This window comes from Epargyreus clarus, unplaced genomic scaffold, assembly GCF_041222505.1.
Source record: "Epargyreus clarus isolate Ecla_fem2 unplaced genomic scaffold, WU_Ecla_fem_2.2 ptg000002l, whole genome shotgun sequence".
In the NCBI taxonomy this organism is placed as follows: Eukaryota; Metazoa; Arthropoda; class Insecta; order Lepidoptera; family Hesperiidae; genus Epargyreus; species Epargyreus clarus.
The window spans coordinates 8831956-8849675 of record NW_027332210.1 but is presented as its reverse complement, the minus strand read 5'-3'; the positions used below and the strand labels follow the sequence as shown (position 1 = coordinate 8849675).

Sequence of the window (17720 nt, the reverse complement as noted above, 5' to 3'; positions counted from 1 at the left end):
TACAATTTTACTCAAGGCGTATGTACCTTAGGATAGACATCTTTAAATTATTAGCAACACGATTGTAGTAATTTTGTAACTTGATCGTAATTCATAATAATAAACTATTAACAACTTACTAATAAACAGTATAATATCTTACATGTTATCCGCAATCCGACATTCTAACGACGGCTAGAGTTTAGGAATAAAAATCGCTATATTTAATAATCTCTGCCAATATTAAAGATTACTAAAGATTCCCGCTTAATTACTTTTCATGGCAAAAGTTTTAAATAATGGAATTCGATGTAAAATAAAAATAAAATACTCTTCTGCCATAAAATGAAATACTGATAAATGCACTTCGAAGCATTTTTAAGGTAAGGATGAAAAATCTTAATAAAAGTTATAATTATAATAATGCTTCCTTTCTATATCGTTGCTACAACATAAAAATAGTCTATATTTGATTTCATCACAAAATATTTTTTTATATAAGACTTGTAGCATTAAGCATGCAGTCCACTGGATGGTTAGTAGCCACTGCTGCTCATGGACATCTGCGACCAACTCTATATAAAAGTTTCTATTTACAGCCGATCAGATGCCACAGAGGACTCAGATCGCCTCGCCTCATATGTAACGAAGTCTTATCTTTGCAATCTCATCAAGACATAGCAACAGTTACAAGTGCAGTGATCTTCACGCTAGAACGTCGAATACGGTGTGTGGTTGTTTAGTGGCGGGAGTCCCTCGGGTAGAACTCAGCGAGAGTGGACGCCGGGATACGCTTCAACATCTCCTTGGGGAAGATACGGAGCAACTGCCAGCCGATATCGAGCGACTCGAACACTGTGCGGTTCTCGTAGTTACCCTGGTGGAAAGATATAGTTTTTATTATGAGCACAACGCCTTATGACTCGAAAACGGCATAGCCGCCACACCTGTTGCTTCTTAGTTTCAATAGATAAGGTTAAATAGATAGTGGATAAAGAAAAATCATTAAAAATTTGAGGAGTTCAAGTAATATTAATGTTACATAAATATTTTTATATCACGGCGTGCGTAAATTGACGTTTTACGCACGCTTCGCGTGCGCAAAACCCCCATTTCCGACCCCGTAATATAATAGTACATTACAATACGAGGACGAAAAATGTTTTTCTGACTCGTGTGATTGCAGTCCTCGCCTGCGGCTCGGCCTGCAAACTCACACTTGTCAGAAAAAAAATTTTCGTCCTCGTATTGTAATGTACTATTTATTTAAAAGAAGAATAATGAAAATCACAAGAAAGATACTGTGCCATAAATATGTTCAAAAGGGTTTATAATATCACATTAAATACATGATATTTTGTGGTCCATCCAGACATTAAATGGTGTGAACGACCATAAAGACCATTTGCAAAAAACGACTTTTAACCAAAACGAAAATTAGAAGTACTTAATTTACTTAACTTACATATTTTTTTATGTTATTATTGATTTATGTAACACAATGCGGAAATAGAATTTACGTGCTTTGAGAGCAACAAACAATGGATTCTAAAAGGGAATCTTGATCTACTCTGATTAAGATCTAGTACTGGAAACATACCTGGGTGATGAAGTTCTTCTCGAACTTCGTCAAGAACTCGAGGTAGAGCAAGTCATCGGGCGTGAGAGCCTCCTCACCCACGACGGCCTTCATGGCTTGCACGTCCTTGCCGATAGCGTAGCACGCGTACTGTTAACGAAACAATATGATTAGTATATTGACGGTGATTAGCAAAAGAACAGACCTACCTCTACATACATGGATTGTAATAAAATGTAATATTCATCATTCAGATGTAATAAGTACATGTGTATAGTCTGCGTAAAACTGCTAGTGCGCTCTGAATATAGAACTGAATCGCGTCGCCATAGCAAATTGTATGACCACACCTGCTCGCAACAACTTCAGAGCGGACTAGCAGTTTGACGCAGACTATATCAATGTTTATCAATCTTATGAATCTTAGCACTTCAAACAATGTTAACGTTGTGTACACTCATAAACCCCTACACTAGGATTGTCATCATATTGCTCAATGTTAATTAGTCTTAAGCAGTGATAGCCTAGTGGTTAAGAAACGCGGCCTCTCGATCGAGGGGTCCGAGGTTCAAATCCCAGGCACGCACCTCTGATTTTCAAATTTATGTGCGTATTAGAAATTAATTATCACTTGCTTAAACGGTGAAGGAAAACATCGTGAGGAAACCTGCATACCTGAGAGATTTATAAAAAATCTTAAAGGTATGTGAAGTCTACCAATACGCACTTGGCCAGCGCGGTGGACTATGGCCTAATCCTTCTCATTCTGAGAGGAGACCCGTGCCCAGCAGTGGGACAGTAATGGGTTGATGATGATAATTAGTCTTATGTACTATAACTTCAGAAAGACCTTGTGATACTGACAGTGAGGGTACTACCATACATATTCCCTCGGCCCATACTCCATCACATTGCTCCAATATCCTTTAAGAATAAACATGCTAAAGTTCCAAGTGTACTGACCAGCTGGTTGGAGACGTCGGAGTGGTCCTTGCGGGTCATGCCCTCGCCGATGGCGGACTTCATCAGACGCGACAGCGACGGCAGCACGTTCACCGGCGGGTAGATCTGTCTGTTGTGCAGCTGACGGTCCACGTAGATCTGGGTACGAGAATATTGTTGTTTTACACTTAAAACTTACATCAGTGGCGGTCCTAAAAACAATTTTTCGATGATAAAGTTCGCGTTAAACTCCTAGTCCGCTCTTAATATAGAAATGAATCGCGTCGCAATAGCATGACTACACCTGCTCGCAACAACTTCAGAGCGGACTAGCAGTTTGACGCGGACTATACTCCCCAAACACACAAAAATATACTATATCTATGGAGTCGCAAAGTAATCAAGTTTTGGAGATTAATTTTAATCTATTTCTAAACTGGAATATTCAAACAAAACTGTAATATGTATGTTGCAGCCAAGTAGCTTAAGTAACCGTTCAATTAACAGCCTAGCCTATTCACTAAACAATGACACTGATGTTTTCGCCCCTAGTATGACGGCGCCCGATGCTGTCGCACCGCTCACACCGGCCTAAGACCGCCCCTTCTTACATTCTGCATTAAAAATAGGGAAAGAAGTGCTGTAATCTAAATATATATAACTCAAAGGTGACTGACGTAGTGATCTACCAACGCAAAGCCCAAACCACTGGACGGATTGGGCTGAAATTTGGCATGCAGGTAGATGTTATGACGTAGGCATCCGCTAAGAAAGGATTTTGATCAATTCTATCCCCAAGGGGATAAAAATATTACTTCGTAACGCAAGCGAAGCCGCGGGCAAAAGTTCGTCTGTTATATGCCTCCCTTGAAAAAGAGATGTTGCCGTGGTCTATGTGCTCCACTGTACATATTATTGCTTGCATTATACCACTCGTCTAATTTTATCTTAATACCCTACTAAATACTATTATAAGTAGAGTGAACAGTGGACATAAATGATGTATCCTATAGAATAAATCAATTCCACAACAAAACATAATAAAAATATATGTTATGTTACCTGAAAGCTTTTAATTTTACTTACACCAGTTATAAGGTCGATTGGCATATCTTGAAAGTTACTTCCAAGACTTTATTTATTTGCTGCACATACTAGATCCCTTAGAGACCCTTCACTAATAATTATACAGTACAACAACTAAAATTACCTGTCCCTCAGTAATATAACCGGTCAAATCTGGAATGGGGTGAGTGATGTCGTCGTTGGGCATCGTCAAGATGGGGATCTGCGTGATGGAGCCGTTGCGACCCTCCACTCGCCCGGCACGCTCGTAGATCGTGGCCAAATCGGTGTACATGTAACCTGGGAGACGAAAAATATTCAAAAAATGTTTTTAATGTTCTGTACCCTTTGGGTAAAAACGGAACCCTATTACTAAGACTTCGCTATCTGAGGTCACTTGTTATTAGCGTATCTTGAAGCATAACAAGACCTATGACAGACCCAAAATTCAAAGAATTTCTTAATATTTCAAGAGAATTTTAATAATGTAATGTAATAGGTTATTATAAATTAAATTCCGAAAACATTTGTTTAGATAATAAATATAGTTCAAAAAACTAAAAAACACGCTTTTATGATAAAATCAACTAAAAAGCTTTCGGTATTCTATTTCATTCTTTCATACATGCAGGGTAAGATAAGGATGTATGTTGATCTCTTTCTACTGAAAAACAGTCACTGACAAACATACAAGTGAAGCTAATACATTCTTTCAGATAAACACAAAGGATGGAACCATTTGAGATAAAGAGATATACACTATTGGTATGTAGACAAATACTTGAAATAGAATTGCTAATAAAATAATATAGATTAAGACGGCGCACCAGATTGTTAAGTGGAATTGAGCATGAAGCACTCCTGATGTTTTGCAATCAGTTGCACTGACTTATGTACCATCTCATGTACATTTTTGTATCTTATGTCACTATAGTGTATGTGGGTAGGTGGGCATTTGTCTTGCGCACATACGTCACCACTGTCATAAGGTGGGTGTTGAGTCAGTCTGTATGCGACCGTCGGCGCGAGCGAACGTGCTGGTGCGTTAATAAAAAAGTATAAAAGTTTAAAGTTAGAACTTTTTGCGGATCGACTACGGCGGCACCACCGCCACACCTATTTCTACCTAATAAACTGCTGTGGTCAGGTTTTATGAGTGTGGTAAGCGAGACATACTTTTCCGAAGCATTCTAGCTTAGTTCTCAGGCGTAACGTGTCTGCATGCATGTGCATCTGTGACAGATCTCAGGTAAGAATATCGAACCATATATGGCGTTGATTACAGATGTCCATTCGCGGCAGTAGCCTCATACCAACGGTGGACTGCATGCTCGTCTGCTACAACTATATTATAAAAAAGAAGAAGGTGTGGCTGTGGCACCTCTGGAACCTAACCAAAAAGGTTTGGACCATTTTCAAAAGCGCGGTCTTGTGGTTGTGGTGCCACAGTGGAACCACAAATAAAAATAAAGAATTATAAGGAAGATTGTATACCTGGGAAACCACGACGTCCGGGCACCTCCTCACGGGCGGCGGACACCTCACGCAACGCCTCGGCGTACGAGGACATGTCGGTCAAGATTACCAACACGTGTTTCTGAACAGACAAACAGGAGGATGCGTAAGTATTTGTGTTTCACCAGTAAAATAGAGTGATAATTATTCGACAATTATTCGCTAAATATGCGTCAAAGTTAGATTGTATTGGTTATAACTGCCTACACGGCTGCGTGACGTAACCTTATGTCGACAGCAATGCTCATTACAAGAACCTTTAATAAATCAAATCATGTTTCACATATTATTTTATTTAGCTCAAGAACTCACCAAACCAAAACCAAATAATAAAATACTACACTGCGGTGATATACACACCTGCAGGTATATAATTTGGTATGTAAATTCACATATGTATTCTAATTACACGTGAAAATAATGATACCATTATATCAAGAGGTTCCAGAAATTATTTTCTTTATTAATACAGACAAATCTGTAAAAAAAGTTGCTTAATAAAAAAACATTAACAACAAAGTTACCTCGCACTGGTAAGCCAAGAACTCCGCAGCAGTCAACGCCAGACGGGGTGTAATGATCCTCTCGATGGTAGGATCGTTGGCGAGGTTCAAGAACAGGCACACGTTCTCCATAGAGCCATTCTCCTCGAAGTCCTGCTTGAAGAATCTAGCAGTCTCCATGTTCACACCCATAGCCGCGAACACGATAGCGAAGTTGTCCTCGTGGTCGTCGAGCACTGACTTGCCGGGGAGCTGGGAAATTATGCTTAGAATTAACAGTTGTGTGGTAAGGGAGACAAGACTTTTCCGAGGCGTTCCAGCTTAGTCCTCAGGGGTAGCGGCGCACCTGTGGCCGACCTCAGGTAGGAATATCTAATCCTATCTGGGGTTGATTACAGATGTCTATGGGCGGCAGTAGCCACTTACCATCAGGTGACCTGCATTTTCGTCTGCTACTCCTATATTATAAAAAAAAAAGTTACTTGTATAGATTTGGTAGCATTTACTTTGAGGTTATTAGGACATAATTATAACAAGCCTAATATAGTTATAAAAAGCGTTATATAATAACCTAGTTATATAGTTATGTTTTACGTAGAGTTAGTGACTATGAAATGATATTTCTAGCGCACTACTTAGCACGTTATGATGTTAACATGAAGCATTGTGGGCATATAGCATGCTACTTTGTGACATAAAAAGTTAAACCTTTTCAACCAGCAACTACAGAATTATAGCAAAGATTCTGAAATATCAAGAATAAACTATTTTCTAGTGTCACCAAAATATTTTAAAGAAAATTTAACGATCAACTAAGCTAATGAAATTCAATCGAACAGGGTAAAAGAGGGACGATATAATCTATGTAGTAATGTAGGTATATTTTGATTTCATTTCCCAACCCTACAAAACTACGTCCATTTTCATATGGGGCATTAATGAAATTTTAAGAAACGTGGGTTTAGAGGTACCTATAGATAGATACATACCTTGACAAGACCGGCTTGCCTACAGATCTGGGCGGCAATTTCGTTGTGAGGCAGACCGGCGGCCGAAAAGATGGGGATCTTCTGCCCACGGGCGATGGAGTTCATCACGTCGATAGCGGAGATACCTTTAGTGAAAGTCATCTTTTATCAGTATAATTTATGTGATTATTTTTAAACGGATCTGACAAGCTCCAAGACGTTTATTAATTTGTGTAAATGTGCGTGAATTTCAACAAACATTTTAATAATTGTATTTTGTGTTAACATACAATACAATACAATACAATACAATACAATCAAAATTCATTTATTAATTTGTGTAAATGTGCGTGAATTTTAACAAACATTTTAATAATTGCATTTTGTGTTAACATACAATACAATACAATACAAAACTCTTTATTGTACACCAAATTAATAGTAACAAATACAAAATATTTTACATGCAACAATAAATTTCAATATAACACTCATACAGATGAAAAACTATTTCTAGCTAGCTATTCTACTACTCTATAGCTAATAATATTGATGTATGAAAAAATAACAGTTTTGTGTTTGTATTCACAAAACTTAAAGCTTAGTTAAAGGATTGGTTTTGAAATTTTTATACACCTTAACATTTCTATACAGGCTGATTTTTGTTTATTTTTTATCCTGAAATATCAGAATGAACCACACCAAAGTACAACATTAAATCTTAAAATCTTAAAAACATGTCAATACCTCTACACCTGCACATTTAATTTCAACCCAAAGTAAAATACGAAAGCAGTCAAACTAACCAGTCTGGATCATTTCCTCGGGGTAGATACGAGACCAGGGGTTGATGGGCTGGCCCTGGATGTCCAGGAAGTCCTCGGCGAGAATCGGGGGGCCCTTGTCGATGGGCTTGCCGGAGCCGTTGAATACACGACCTGCGTACGTAATAATAAAAATAATTTTAGTAACAACCAAAGTACTAAATATTACCTCAAAATATCAAGGGTTCCATAGTGAAAATTACATAAGACAGACAAAGAAACTAAGCAGTAACCCTACTGCTTAGTTGCAGGTAGGGATGCAACGAAAGAAATGCAAAGAAATATATCGAAAGTTAGATAGTATCCATAATACAACTAAGATATCGTTATTAATGAATTGGCGACACAATATTATGTAAAATTAAATATCGATATCGAAATAGGTTAAATTTGCCATTCTTCATTGTGAATGAATTCACATGAATAAGTGCGCGAAAAAAAGATCGCCAAGAATAAGTCTCTGGAAATTGAAAATTTCGTTAGTTTACAATAATCAGAATATCGACAATATCGCTATATTGTCATCGCTATGAAGCTTTCGATATTATCGATAATCAACCATTTCAGGCCATCCATATGAATATTGATTAGCATATCGTTAATTTCATGCCCTGTGTGTTACCTCAACTTGCCTCCCTATTTGCACCACAAACCCAATATATATTCATAACTTATATAAATCTCTATCCCTCACCCAACATGTCCTCAGACACCGGTGTGCGCAGAATGTCTCCGGTGAACTCGCAGAGGGTGTTCTTGGCGTCGATGCCGGAGGTGCCCTCGAACACCTGCACCACGGCCTTGGAGCCGCTGACCTCCAACACCTGGTGGGAGGAATGAGTACAACTTATAGTCGTTACAATTTAATAGGCCCATTTTGACACATGCCATTGCTAGGCACTAAGCATGTGATGACCAAAGAAACCGATTTTTACGACAAATCAATTACAACCCCACTTCGTATGTACTGTTCAATTGAGTAAACATGTAAAACTTAATTTTACAATTGTTAGTAAAGTGAATTAGTGTTGAATAAGAAAAAAATGGGCCACTTTAATTCTTAACTATATACCAATATGAAGTGTAAGGGACGAAGGAGCATAAATAACATAAGGGCGAAAAAATCAATCAATCTGTACCAGAGTAAATCGCAGTGTAAGAATCAGATGAACGTATCTACAAAAAAAATTAGTTTTTTTTTATAAAACGGTTCACAATGTAATTCTTTAACGAAATTGCAAAACAACATAACACTATATAAACATTTCACATGTTCCAAAAAAATTAAATAACATAAGAATCACTTTCCATTGAACCAGAATAATGTTAATATGTTAATGAGTACCGTTAAATTAGTTTTAATTATCATGTAATCTGTTAGCCCTATGAGAACTTTTTGCAAAAAATATGTTTTTAATCATAGAATATTGTTTGTTCACAATATCATAATTATGAACCATTTCGATTTTCACACTATTTTTTCTCTTCTGTAAAGTTGACAAAATGTAGATACGTTCAACTGACACTTACACCGCAAAATACTGTATAAGTTACATACCTGTCCTGAACGGAGGGTGCCATCTGCGAGCTTCAGCTGCACGATCTCAGAGAACTTGGGGAACTTCACCTCATCGAGGATTACCAGCGGCCCGTTCACACCAGACACCGTCTTGTATGCTACAAAGATTAACAGTCTTATATATTAAATTCTCGTGTCACTATGTTAGTTACCGTACTCCTCCGAAATAGCTTTACCGACTTTATAATAGAACAGCTCATGAGTCTCCCTAAAAATCATTATTTATTACAAGGCAAAGTAAGAGTTATGATAGAAACAATGATAGCAAGTTAATATATTTTATGTTAATTCGGGCTGTGTATTAAATTGAATGGACCATAATGTAATTTTTTCAAGCTTGAAGTTATTTTTTCTGTTGTATGTGGCCTACAAAATAAAGAAATACCGATTTATGGACCTTGGAAGGTTTAGTAACAGGTAAAAAGATATATAACTAAGATTACTCAGAAGAGAACAAGTCACTAGGTCAAGGAAGAAATCTAGTTCATTTTTATTTATTTATAAAGTCCTCATTCATGTTTGTATAAATCTATAAAATTAAAGTTCACAGAAATGACAACAAATTTGCACAATATATTGTAGATTTAAGATTACAACAGAATGGTTAATCTACATTTAAGATAGGACAATCTGTCATAATCATGTGAGTCCAATGTTTTTCATACCAAAGATTGAATTTGACAATTCCTGCCTACTGTTGGGTACGCAAAAATTGTATAGATGTGATATTATCTGTGATATACTGGATTGATTGTTATTCACTTAAGTTATATACAATAGTGATGAAACACAGTTATAGGACTTGTAGGTTATTTGATCAGCTGATCAAGTCACACTAAAATCACATGACTTTCAACAAACAAATATCTTTAATTTTTCAATTTGAGTTATTTGAATTTTATTTCACATTTTTTACATATTAGTTTTGACGAAAGAAACATTTTTATGTTGTAATACTATGTGAACCTATAAATTTTTCATTCTTGTTTTTGAAAAAAAGTGAAATCCAAAGGCTACTGATTATATTATATATACTGATTATATATGATGATATTATGTATATATTTCATTTGATTCTAAACCCTTACTCTTAAAAACATCAAGTACTCAATTTCAGAGACCCATCAGTCCAATAGCTACTGTCCATAACCCAGGGAATTGTAACAATGGGATGATTTCACTAGTATTGATTGACCTAGAAACGCATAGTATCCTAATATCCTGTAGAACGAAGGCTGAATATGAATATGACCTTTTGGTTATACAAAAAAAGTTAGCCACTTGACTATGGAATAACAATTCTTATTGGAATTTTCGCGATTATATCAATTATTAAATTATTAATTAATCTTATTCAAAAATGATCAAGACTCAACAGTTTACGTAATTCTAGGATAATAGAGGCGTTATCGCACAAATAAGATCCAGAACGCAATACGTCCCAGAGACGATTAATTTAAGCCGTCATATTACAGCACACAGATAGATAATTTTAGATCATTACTTTTATACTACATGATAATGAGCTATAGCGAACTGGAGTTGGCAGGAAGGCCAAAACAAAATACAGGAGGAAACAGCAAAATCGATAACTTGACATTACGGGATTAGACCAAATATGTAGAGTATGGCGTAAAAGATCATGTACTTACTGAGACGGGGCTGGGATATGAAGTCTCGGGACACAGCAAGGACATGTTCCTTGCTGGCCTGGGTAGCCGACAGAGATTTTGCCATGTTTCAGTTTTCTTTTGGCAGGCCGCTCGCTATAACACCAATGTACGCTGCCTCCTCGCCCGAAAACTGACGAATGGATGAATTGTCTATGCCATTTCACGTGCCGTCACGTGACCTATCACAAGGCGAAAGTTGCCAGTCTGTTTGAAATTTTCCCATATTATTAAAATTATAATACTAAGTATACAGCGCAGCCTACAAAATCTTCATGAAATCTATCATTTAAAAAAATATGACAAAATATGGTTATTATTGTAACTCCTGAATGTCATTTACAAGCATGAAATTAACTATGATCGACCAGTATAATATCCTGTACGGCACAAATAATAACTTTATGTACATACTTGAACCATGTTAATTAATTAAATTGAAAATGACATTAAATTAACAAGGTTACATAAATTAAGTATTTCAAATTGTACCCCTCAATAAAATCTAGATTAAGAATTAAAAGTAGGTACTATTTTGTTTATTTTTTTATTAAAATATTATATATGTTAATCAAAAGTGATTATATAGTTAATTTTAAGATTGGTAGAACGATTAAAACCCATTAAATTAAATAAACTCAGCATTAAATTTTGTATCCCTAGTCCAATGGAAAATATATAAAAAGTACTCAAGTAGAGCCATTATTCGGGTAAAAAGTAATCATGGCAACTCCAAATTAAATTAAAATAACAATAAACTATGTCATATTTTGCTTTTGGAACGATAATGTTTTAATTTGTGATTTTATTCGAAGTTTCGTGCTAATATTTAATTTAAGAAGGACTCATTAACTTTTAATATTAAATTGTAATTCTTTAGAAATGGCATTTTATACCATATCAATTTTGCTTTTGCTAACTTGATCTTACTGAATCTGTGGCACTATATAAAAAAGAAAATTCTGCCAAGATAAAGTGTTGCCATGTATTTGACTATGTGTATTTATTGGGCAAAATTGAAACCAAATAAATACGCTCTTATGTTTATTTGTTACTTTGTTAACCGACAACAAAAAAGAGGAGGTTTCTCAATTCGAGCGTATTTATATGTTTTTGTACTATTATTCTAGTTACAGATTATTAGATAGATCTTTCGTTACAAAAAACGCCAATTACTTCATAACCATTTATTATGTAGTAAGTAGTAATTTACGCGTTATTTTTAGTGTGATTCAAAATGTAAAATGTAAAAGTAAATTCATATCTGTCCTCATACAAGCGCCGTTAATATAAGTACGTAAAAATATAAAAGAACTAAACACTTGAGTATCAAGTTAATAAATATATTAAAAGAATAGGAAATTTTAAAAATATAATAATTTATTAAATAGAATATTCTGTATGGTATTTAAAACTTAAATATTACATATCTTAATTTTCTATAAAATATGCTTGTTCTAAACACAAAACACGCATATAAATGTATTTTAATTGAATTTGATTAACGCGCATACGATGTGTAGAGTTACATACACTAAATTGCATACATTAAAAGGGCAATGTTTAAGTAATACAACATCGGCGTTTACAATGTGCTCACACAAAATTAAAAAATGTATACAAAATTTAACTCTTTTTTTATTTTAATCCCACTTAAACATATTTGATCTTAGCTAGCTTAGCGATTCTAGACATACTTAAAGCACAATATTTCCTTTAATTAAACACAATTTAATTTAAAATTTAATCTACTATATCTAAGAATTTAACTATAAAACTATTTTAATATACATAAGTTAAGTATACACTTAAACAAAATATAAAGAATGCATGTACTCTATGTATACTTCCTCCATTTCGCTCTTCATATGGATTGACATCATATGTATAATCGATGATTCTACTCCTAATGACTTCTTTGTACACCAAAGCTGATTTTCGCGCTGTTCTTGTCCTATTCGGATCCTTATTGTTCACAGCGTACAGGCCAAACTGAAAACTGAAAAGAAATATGTTAAACTACTGTACTAGTTGCAGTCATAGCCAAATGGTTGAAACTTGGCCGCTCGATCACATTCCACTCACGCATCATTTCTCATTTTTCAATTATTTGCGAAATCAATTATCACTTGCTGTAACAGTGAAGGAAAACACTGTGAAGAACCTACGCACCTGTGGATTATTAAATAAAAACCCTCAAAGAAGTCTACCAATTCGCACATACCCAGCGCGGGGAACTATGACCTACAACCTCACTATGATACCTTTATCCAGCAATGGGACAGTAATATGTTAACCTAAATGATACGGATTATAATATTACGACGTTAATAACAGGGAATCGATAGTAATCCATCATAAAATGCAGATAATCGCGCTATCGCTTAAATTTATTTCATTATTGATCAATAAACATTCTATACAATTTTATCCTCAAAGTGCACAAAGCAAGGACATCATTAATGTAAACAAGAGAACTCGTAAAATCCTTATCCTTAATATGCTTAATCCTTAATCCTTAACAATATTATAAAACCGAAAGTAACTCTGTCTGTCTGTCTCGTTGTCTCTTCTTCACGCCTAAACCACTGAACCGATTTTAATGTAATATTGTACAAAGATAGTCTGAGACCCGAGAAAGGACATAGGATAGTTTTTATCCCGGAAATCCCACGGGAACTAGGGATGGCGATCTAAGATCGATTAATCGGAGAATCGATCTTTTGGACCAAAAAAATCGATTATTTTAATCGATATTAGTAAGGATTGAATCGTAAACTATGCATTTGATCAAGTGATAATCTTTAGCAAAGTTGAAGGTACGAATTTTCAGTTTTATGTATGTTATATTTATTAACGCGGGCGAAGCCGCGGGCAAAAACTAGTAAGGAATAAATCCTCTTAAAATAATAAATACATATAAATGGAAAGAAGTGATGCATTAAGCATTAAAACTATAACGATACGTACTTTTTTAATATTAAAGAAGTAGACTAGCATGTAAGTAGCATGTACTGATGGTAAGTGGCTACTGCCGCACATGAACATCTGTCCCCATATAGTATTAGCGACCTCAGATAATATTAGCTTCCTACTTGAGGTCGGCGGCATATGTGCCGCTACCCCTGAGGACTAAGCTGGAGTGTTTCGAAGAAGTATGTCACAGAAGTTCCAACCATCTTATTGATGATACTAAATAGTTTATGATAACTATTTCATTATTGATATTTTCTTACATATATCCATTTGACCATTCAAAATTGTCCATTAAGCTCCAAGCAAAATACCCCTTGACATTGGCACCGTCGTATAAGGCGTCCAGCAAGGCACTCAGATAGTTCCTGTAGTATTGCACCCTTTCATTATCAATTAAGGAAGTAGCATGTTCGGTATACATGCCATTCTCCGTGACATACACTTCTGGATTGCCGTACGTGTTTTTTATGTGCATTAATAAACCGTAGAAGCCTGGTGGATACTCCTGTAAGAAAACGTCGAATTTTTTGGAATTTGTATATATAGAATTGGAACTCAAACACAATTAATGTAGATCCTATACACAATAAATCTTAATAATGAAAATAAATCAATATTTGGGAACAAGTTTTCTTTTATAACTTTTTGTAGTTATCGTACAGAGAAATGATATGAGAGCATTTCGATAGCGCTGTTCGAGGGAAGTTCGATAGAGAAATACTTTTGTGTATATTTTTAATTTTTACCGAAGTTAACGATTGAATGGCGATACATAAACCTCGATACCTTATGGTCAGTTTAAAATAATCAGATACGCAGTTTTGAGGGCAGTAATATATTTGATACACTTTAAATCCGATAGCCGGATCTGCGAACAAACTCCTAGCATTATTAACTTTTATGATACTCACATACAACCATAGTTTAAAGAGATGAGGCCAAGACGGATCACCGTACGACCCAACCCACAGATCATCATTCTGTGATGGAACTTCATAGGCACCACGAAGAGACTCGTTTCTATAAACAACTTTACTAGTATAATGATTCAATCCGAGGAAATCTGCAGATCCTCTTAAATAGACAATCTCTTCTTTCGTGAACGGTCTAAGTCGAGATACATTGTACCCTTGTCTCTTACTGGCATCAGCTATTCGTTTGATAAAACGTTCAGGGTAGTTTCCTTCTTTAGAAAATATCGGTTGAAGATAATAATCGATCTGAAAAAATATTGCGCAAAATCAACGTTAATGACCTCCTACTCGACGTCTTAAAACTGAATTTATTACTATTGAGATTTATTATGAATACCTAAAGTAATAAAAAAAATGTTGCAGCAATTACGTACAGATACCTATGTAAGTTTTGCATGCACTCCGATAGTTATGATACTTATGCTACTATTGATTTTGTAACTATAGAATCTACTTTTTTAAATATTGAAAACTTACATTAAACGCCATAAAGTCTTGCACAGCTTCAGCATCTTCGTCTAGATTGCTATTAGTGACAGGCCATTCCATATCCAGGCTTATCCCAATTTTACCACCTTGCGTTGCTCTAAAGTCATCGTTATAAATATGATAAGCTCTTGCATGAGCTAAGAGTAAATTCCTAACACATTCGTAGAAACCTATTCCCGGAGAATGGATCCCTGGTGGGTGCCAGCCGAGTCCATAGCTGAAGAAGCAGTGAACGTGTGGCTCGTTTATCGTTACCCAATGTTTCACTCGATCACCAAACTTCTTATACAGAACCCTTGCGTAATCACCGAACCAGTCAACAGTTTTCTCAGTTAGCCACCCCCCTTTTTCGTTAAAAGTTTGTGGCAAATCCCAGTGGTACATTGTAACGAATGGCTGAATACCGTTCGCTAATAGTTCATCTATTAGATTATTGTAGTAAGCGATTCCTTTCGGGTTTATATAATTCGCGGTGCCGAAAGGCAAAATTCTCGTCCAGGCTATGGAAAAACGATAGACGTCGACGCCTAGTTCTTTAAGCATTTCAATATCCCTTTTGTAAAGGTAATAGGAGTTGCAAGCAACGTCTCCATTGCTGTGATCCACGATCATGTCAGGGGCTGTTCGCATATAATAATCCCACATTGATAGTCCCTTCCCTGCAAAAAAAGACGAGCAATTTCAATTGCAAATTTGCGAATGCTCTACTACTACAACTATTTTTGCATAAAGCAATGCTGGAAAGTATGTTTGAAAATATTATTAATTGCAATTAACAATATTACTGAAATGTAGTACAAGTGGTAACAAAAGGAAGATTGAATGTTTGTTATTTTTAGGGTTCCGCATTTTTTATATAAATGTGTGAACTGTGTTTCCCACAATCCATCGTCCCATATTATATTATCTGTGTATGTTAAGTTAATAAATAAAGTGAAAAACATTTTACCATCAGCATTCCATGCCCCTTCAATTTGGTAAGCAGACGTCGCGACGCCAAATTGAAAATCATCCGGAAACCTCTTGCCAGTCATAGATTTATTGTGTCCTATCACTGAAGCCGATAATAATCTACACAAAAAATACCCCTAATTAAATTTTGAAGCACAAAAAATATGTATAATTGTATACTGCACCAGCTAATCAAAAAGAGTGGACAAAGGCTTACCACACATCGCATTAAAATCGCTTATACGTATGTGAGTAATTTTTCGGCATTTCTGCATGGTGCTAATTTTTATGAATTTGATGAATTGAAGCTCTACTTGTCTCACCTATACCGGTCTATAAGAATTAAGTTTTTTTTTATATAATATAGGAGTAGCAGACGAGCATACATTCCACCTGATGGTAAGTGGCTACTGCCGCCCATGGACATCTGTAATCAACCCCAGATAGGATTAGATATTCCCACCTAAGGTCAGCCATAGATGCGCCGCTACCCCTGAGAACTAAACTGGAACGCCTCGGAAAAGTCTGTCTCCCTTACCAGACCCGGTTCAAACCGGAACACAGCAGCGCCTAGCACTGGTGTTATTAGGCAGAAATAGCTGTGGCGATGGTGCCGCCGGTGTCGAACCATAAAGGGTTCTACCTTCAGAGTGCAGTTAAGAGTTGATGAGTAAATTTCATGTTTGCTTCTATGATTCGAAGAGTGCATTAACTAATCATAAAAATCCAGTCGTTGTAATTGAATTTAGCATTCCAATCACCAGTATTATTGTACCTAATTTGCATACCTCTTCATCACTGGGACGGTAAGATACACGCACTTTGTATTTACCAACCATGTAATAACTGTGTTCTTGAAAATAAATGTATTTAAGTAATTTAATAAAATAACATCGGAAGTCTATTAAACAGTTTAAATTCATTCCACACCGGCCACTAAAACTGATGCATAAAACCATCTACTAATTTGCACTACTTGAGCAACGTAATTAAATGTGCCCCAGGCCTTGTCTAGTTGCGAGGAATGCTTTCTGTCAGGGACATGAAAAGGGTTGAAGCCGAAAGTTTTAAAATCAACTCACTTCACTTTCACTCTCAAAATATTACATATATAAATATATAAGTACATACCGCAAATACGAAACTATCAAAATTACTTTGTAAAACGTCGACATCTTATAACTGACTTCTAATTATTGGAAGTCCTTTCATCTGCGTACTATTTTATATAAATATAAGAGCTTTATGTTATCATTTTGTCGATTATCTTGAGCTCATGCAAACAATAGGGCTGCTAGACTGTAGCTTATCTTATATTAATATGATAAAGTTGTAGTTTATTGGTGCATAATTACTTACAATGTTAAAAGTGCATTGTCCTTTACGCATACGAGTAAAGAATGTTTGCGCTATATTTCATCCTACGATCAGATTTGAAATTGAAGACGGCTTTTGAAATTGAAGTCAAAATTTTATATTTTTTTATAATTTTAAGAAGCAAATGGGTACACAGTTCAAAGCTCAAGAGCCGGAATAAAACATGAGAGAGTTCTACTACCTTCAAACCGTCGTAGAGTCAACTTATCTTGATGCTTTATTTTGTAGCGAAATACATGTTGGTGGTGGTATGTACTATGTATGGTAGTGTATATATTTCTTTTTGCATGAGCATCCTATCCTAGGTGGGAGCGAGAGTGATGCGTACT

At 35.6% G+C, this 17720-nt stretch overlaps 2 protein-coding genes across 2 annotated transcripts; both read right to left on the bottom strand.

The window, feature by feature from the left end:
- Window positions 1-401: 401 nt before the first annotated feature.
- Window positions 402-10782, bottom strand: Vha55 (V-type proton ATPase subunit Vha55). The gene is made up of 11 exons (XM_073079813.1): window positions 10607-10782; window positions 8934-9052; window positions 8070-8199; window positions 7358-7489; window positions 6573-6697; window positions 5605-5835; window positions 5060-5162; window positions 3711-3865; window positions 2522-2659; window positions 1580-1708; window positions 402-856 (listed from the first exon to the last, which is right to left on the bottom strand). Exons 1-11 carry the CDS (start codon window positions 10689-10691, stop codon window positions 719-721), a joined length of 1485 nt encoding a protein of 494 aa, XP_072935914.1. The 5' UTR covers window positions 10692-10782; the 3' UTR covers window positions 402-718.
- A 1611-nt stretch (window positions 10783-12393) lies between these two features.
- On the bottom strand, window positions 12394-16137 carry LOC140745139 (cytosolic beta-glucosidase-like). Its single transcript, XM_073076913.1, has 5 exons — window positions 16013-16137; window positions 15052-15722; window positions 14512-14820; window positions 13861-14105; window positions 12394-12623 (listed from the first exon to the last, which is right to left on the bottom strand). Exons 1-5 carry the CDS (start codon window positions 16095-16097, stop codon window positions 12407-12409), a joined length of 1527 nt encoding a protein of 508 aa, XP_072933014.1. The 5' UTR covers window positions 16098-16137; the 3' UTR covers window positions 12394-12406.
- Window positions 16138-17720: the final 1583 nt, after the last annotated feature.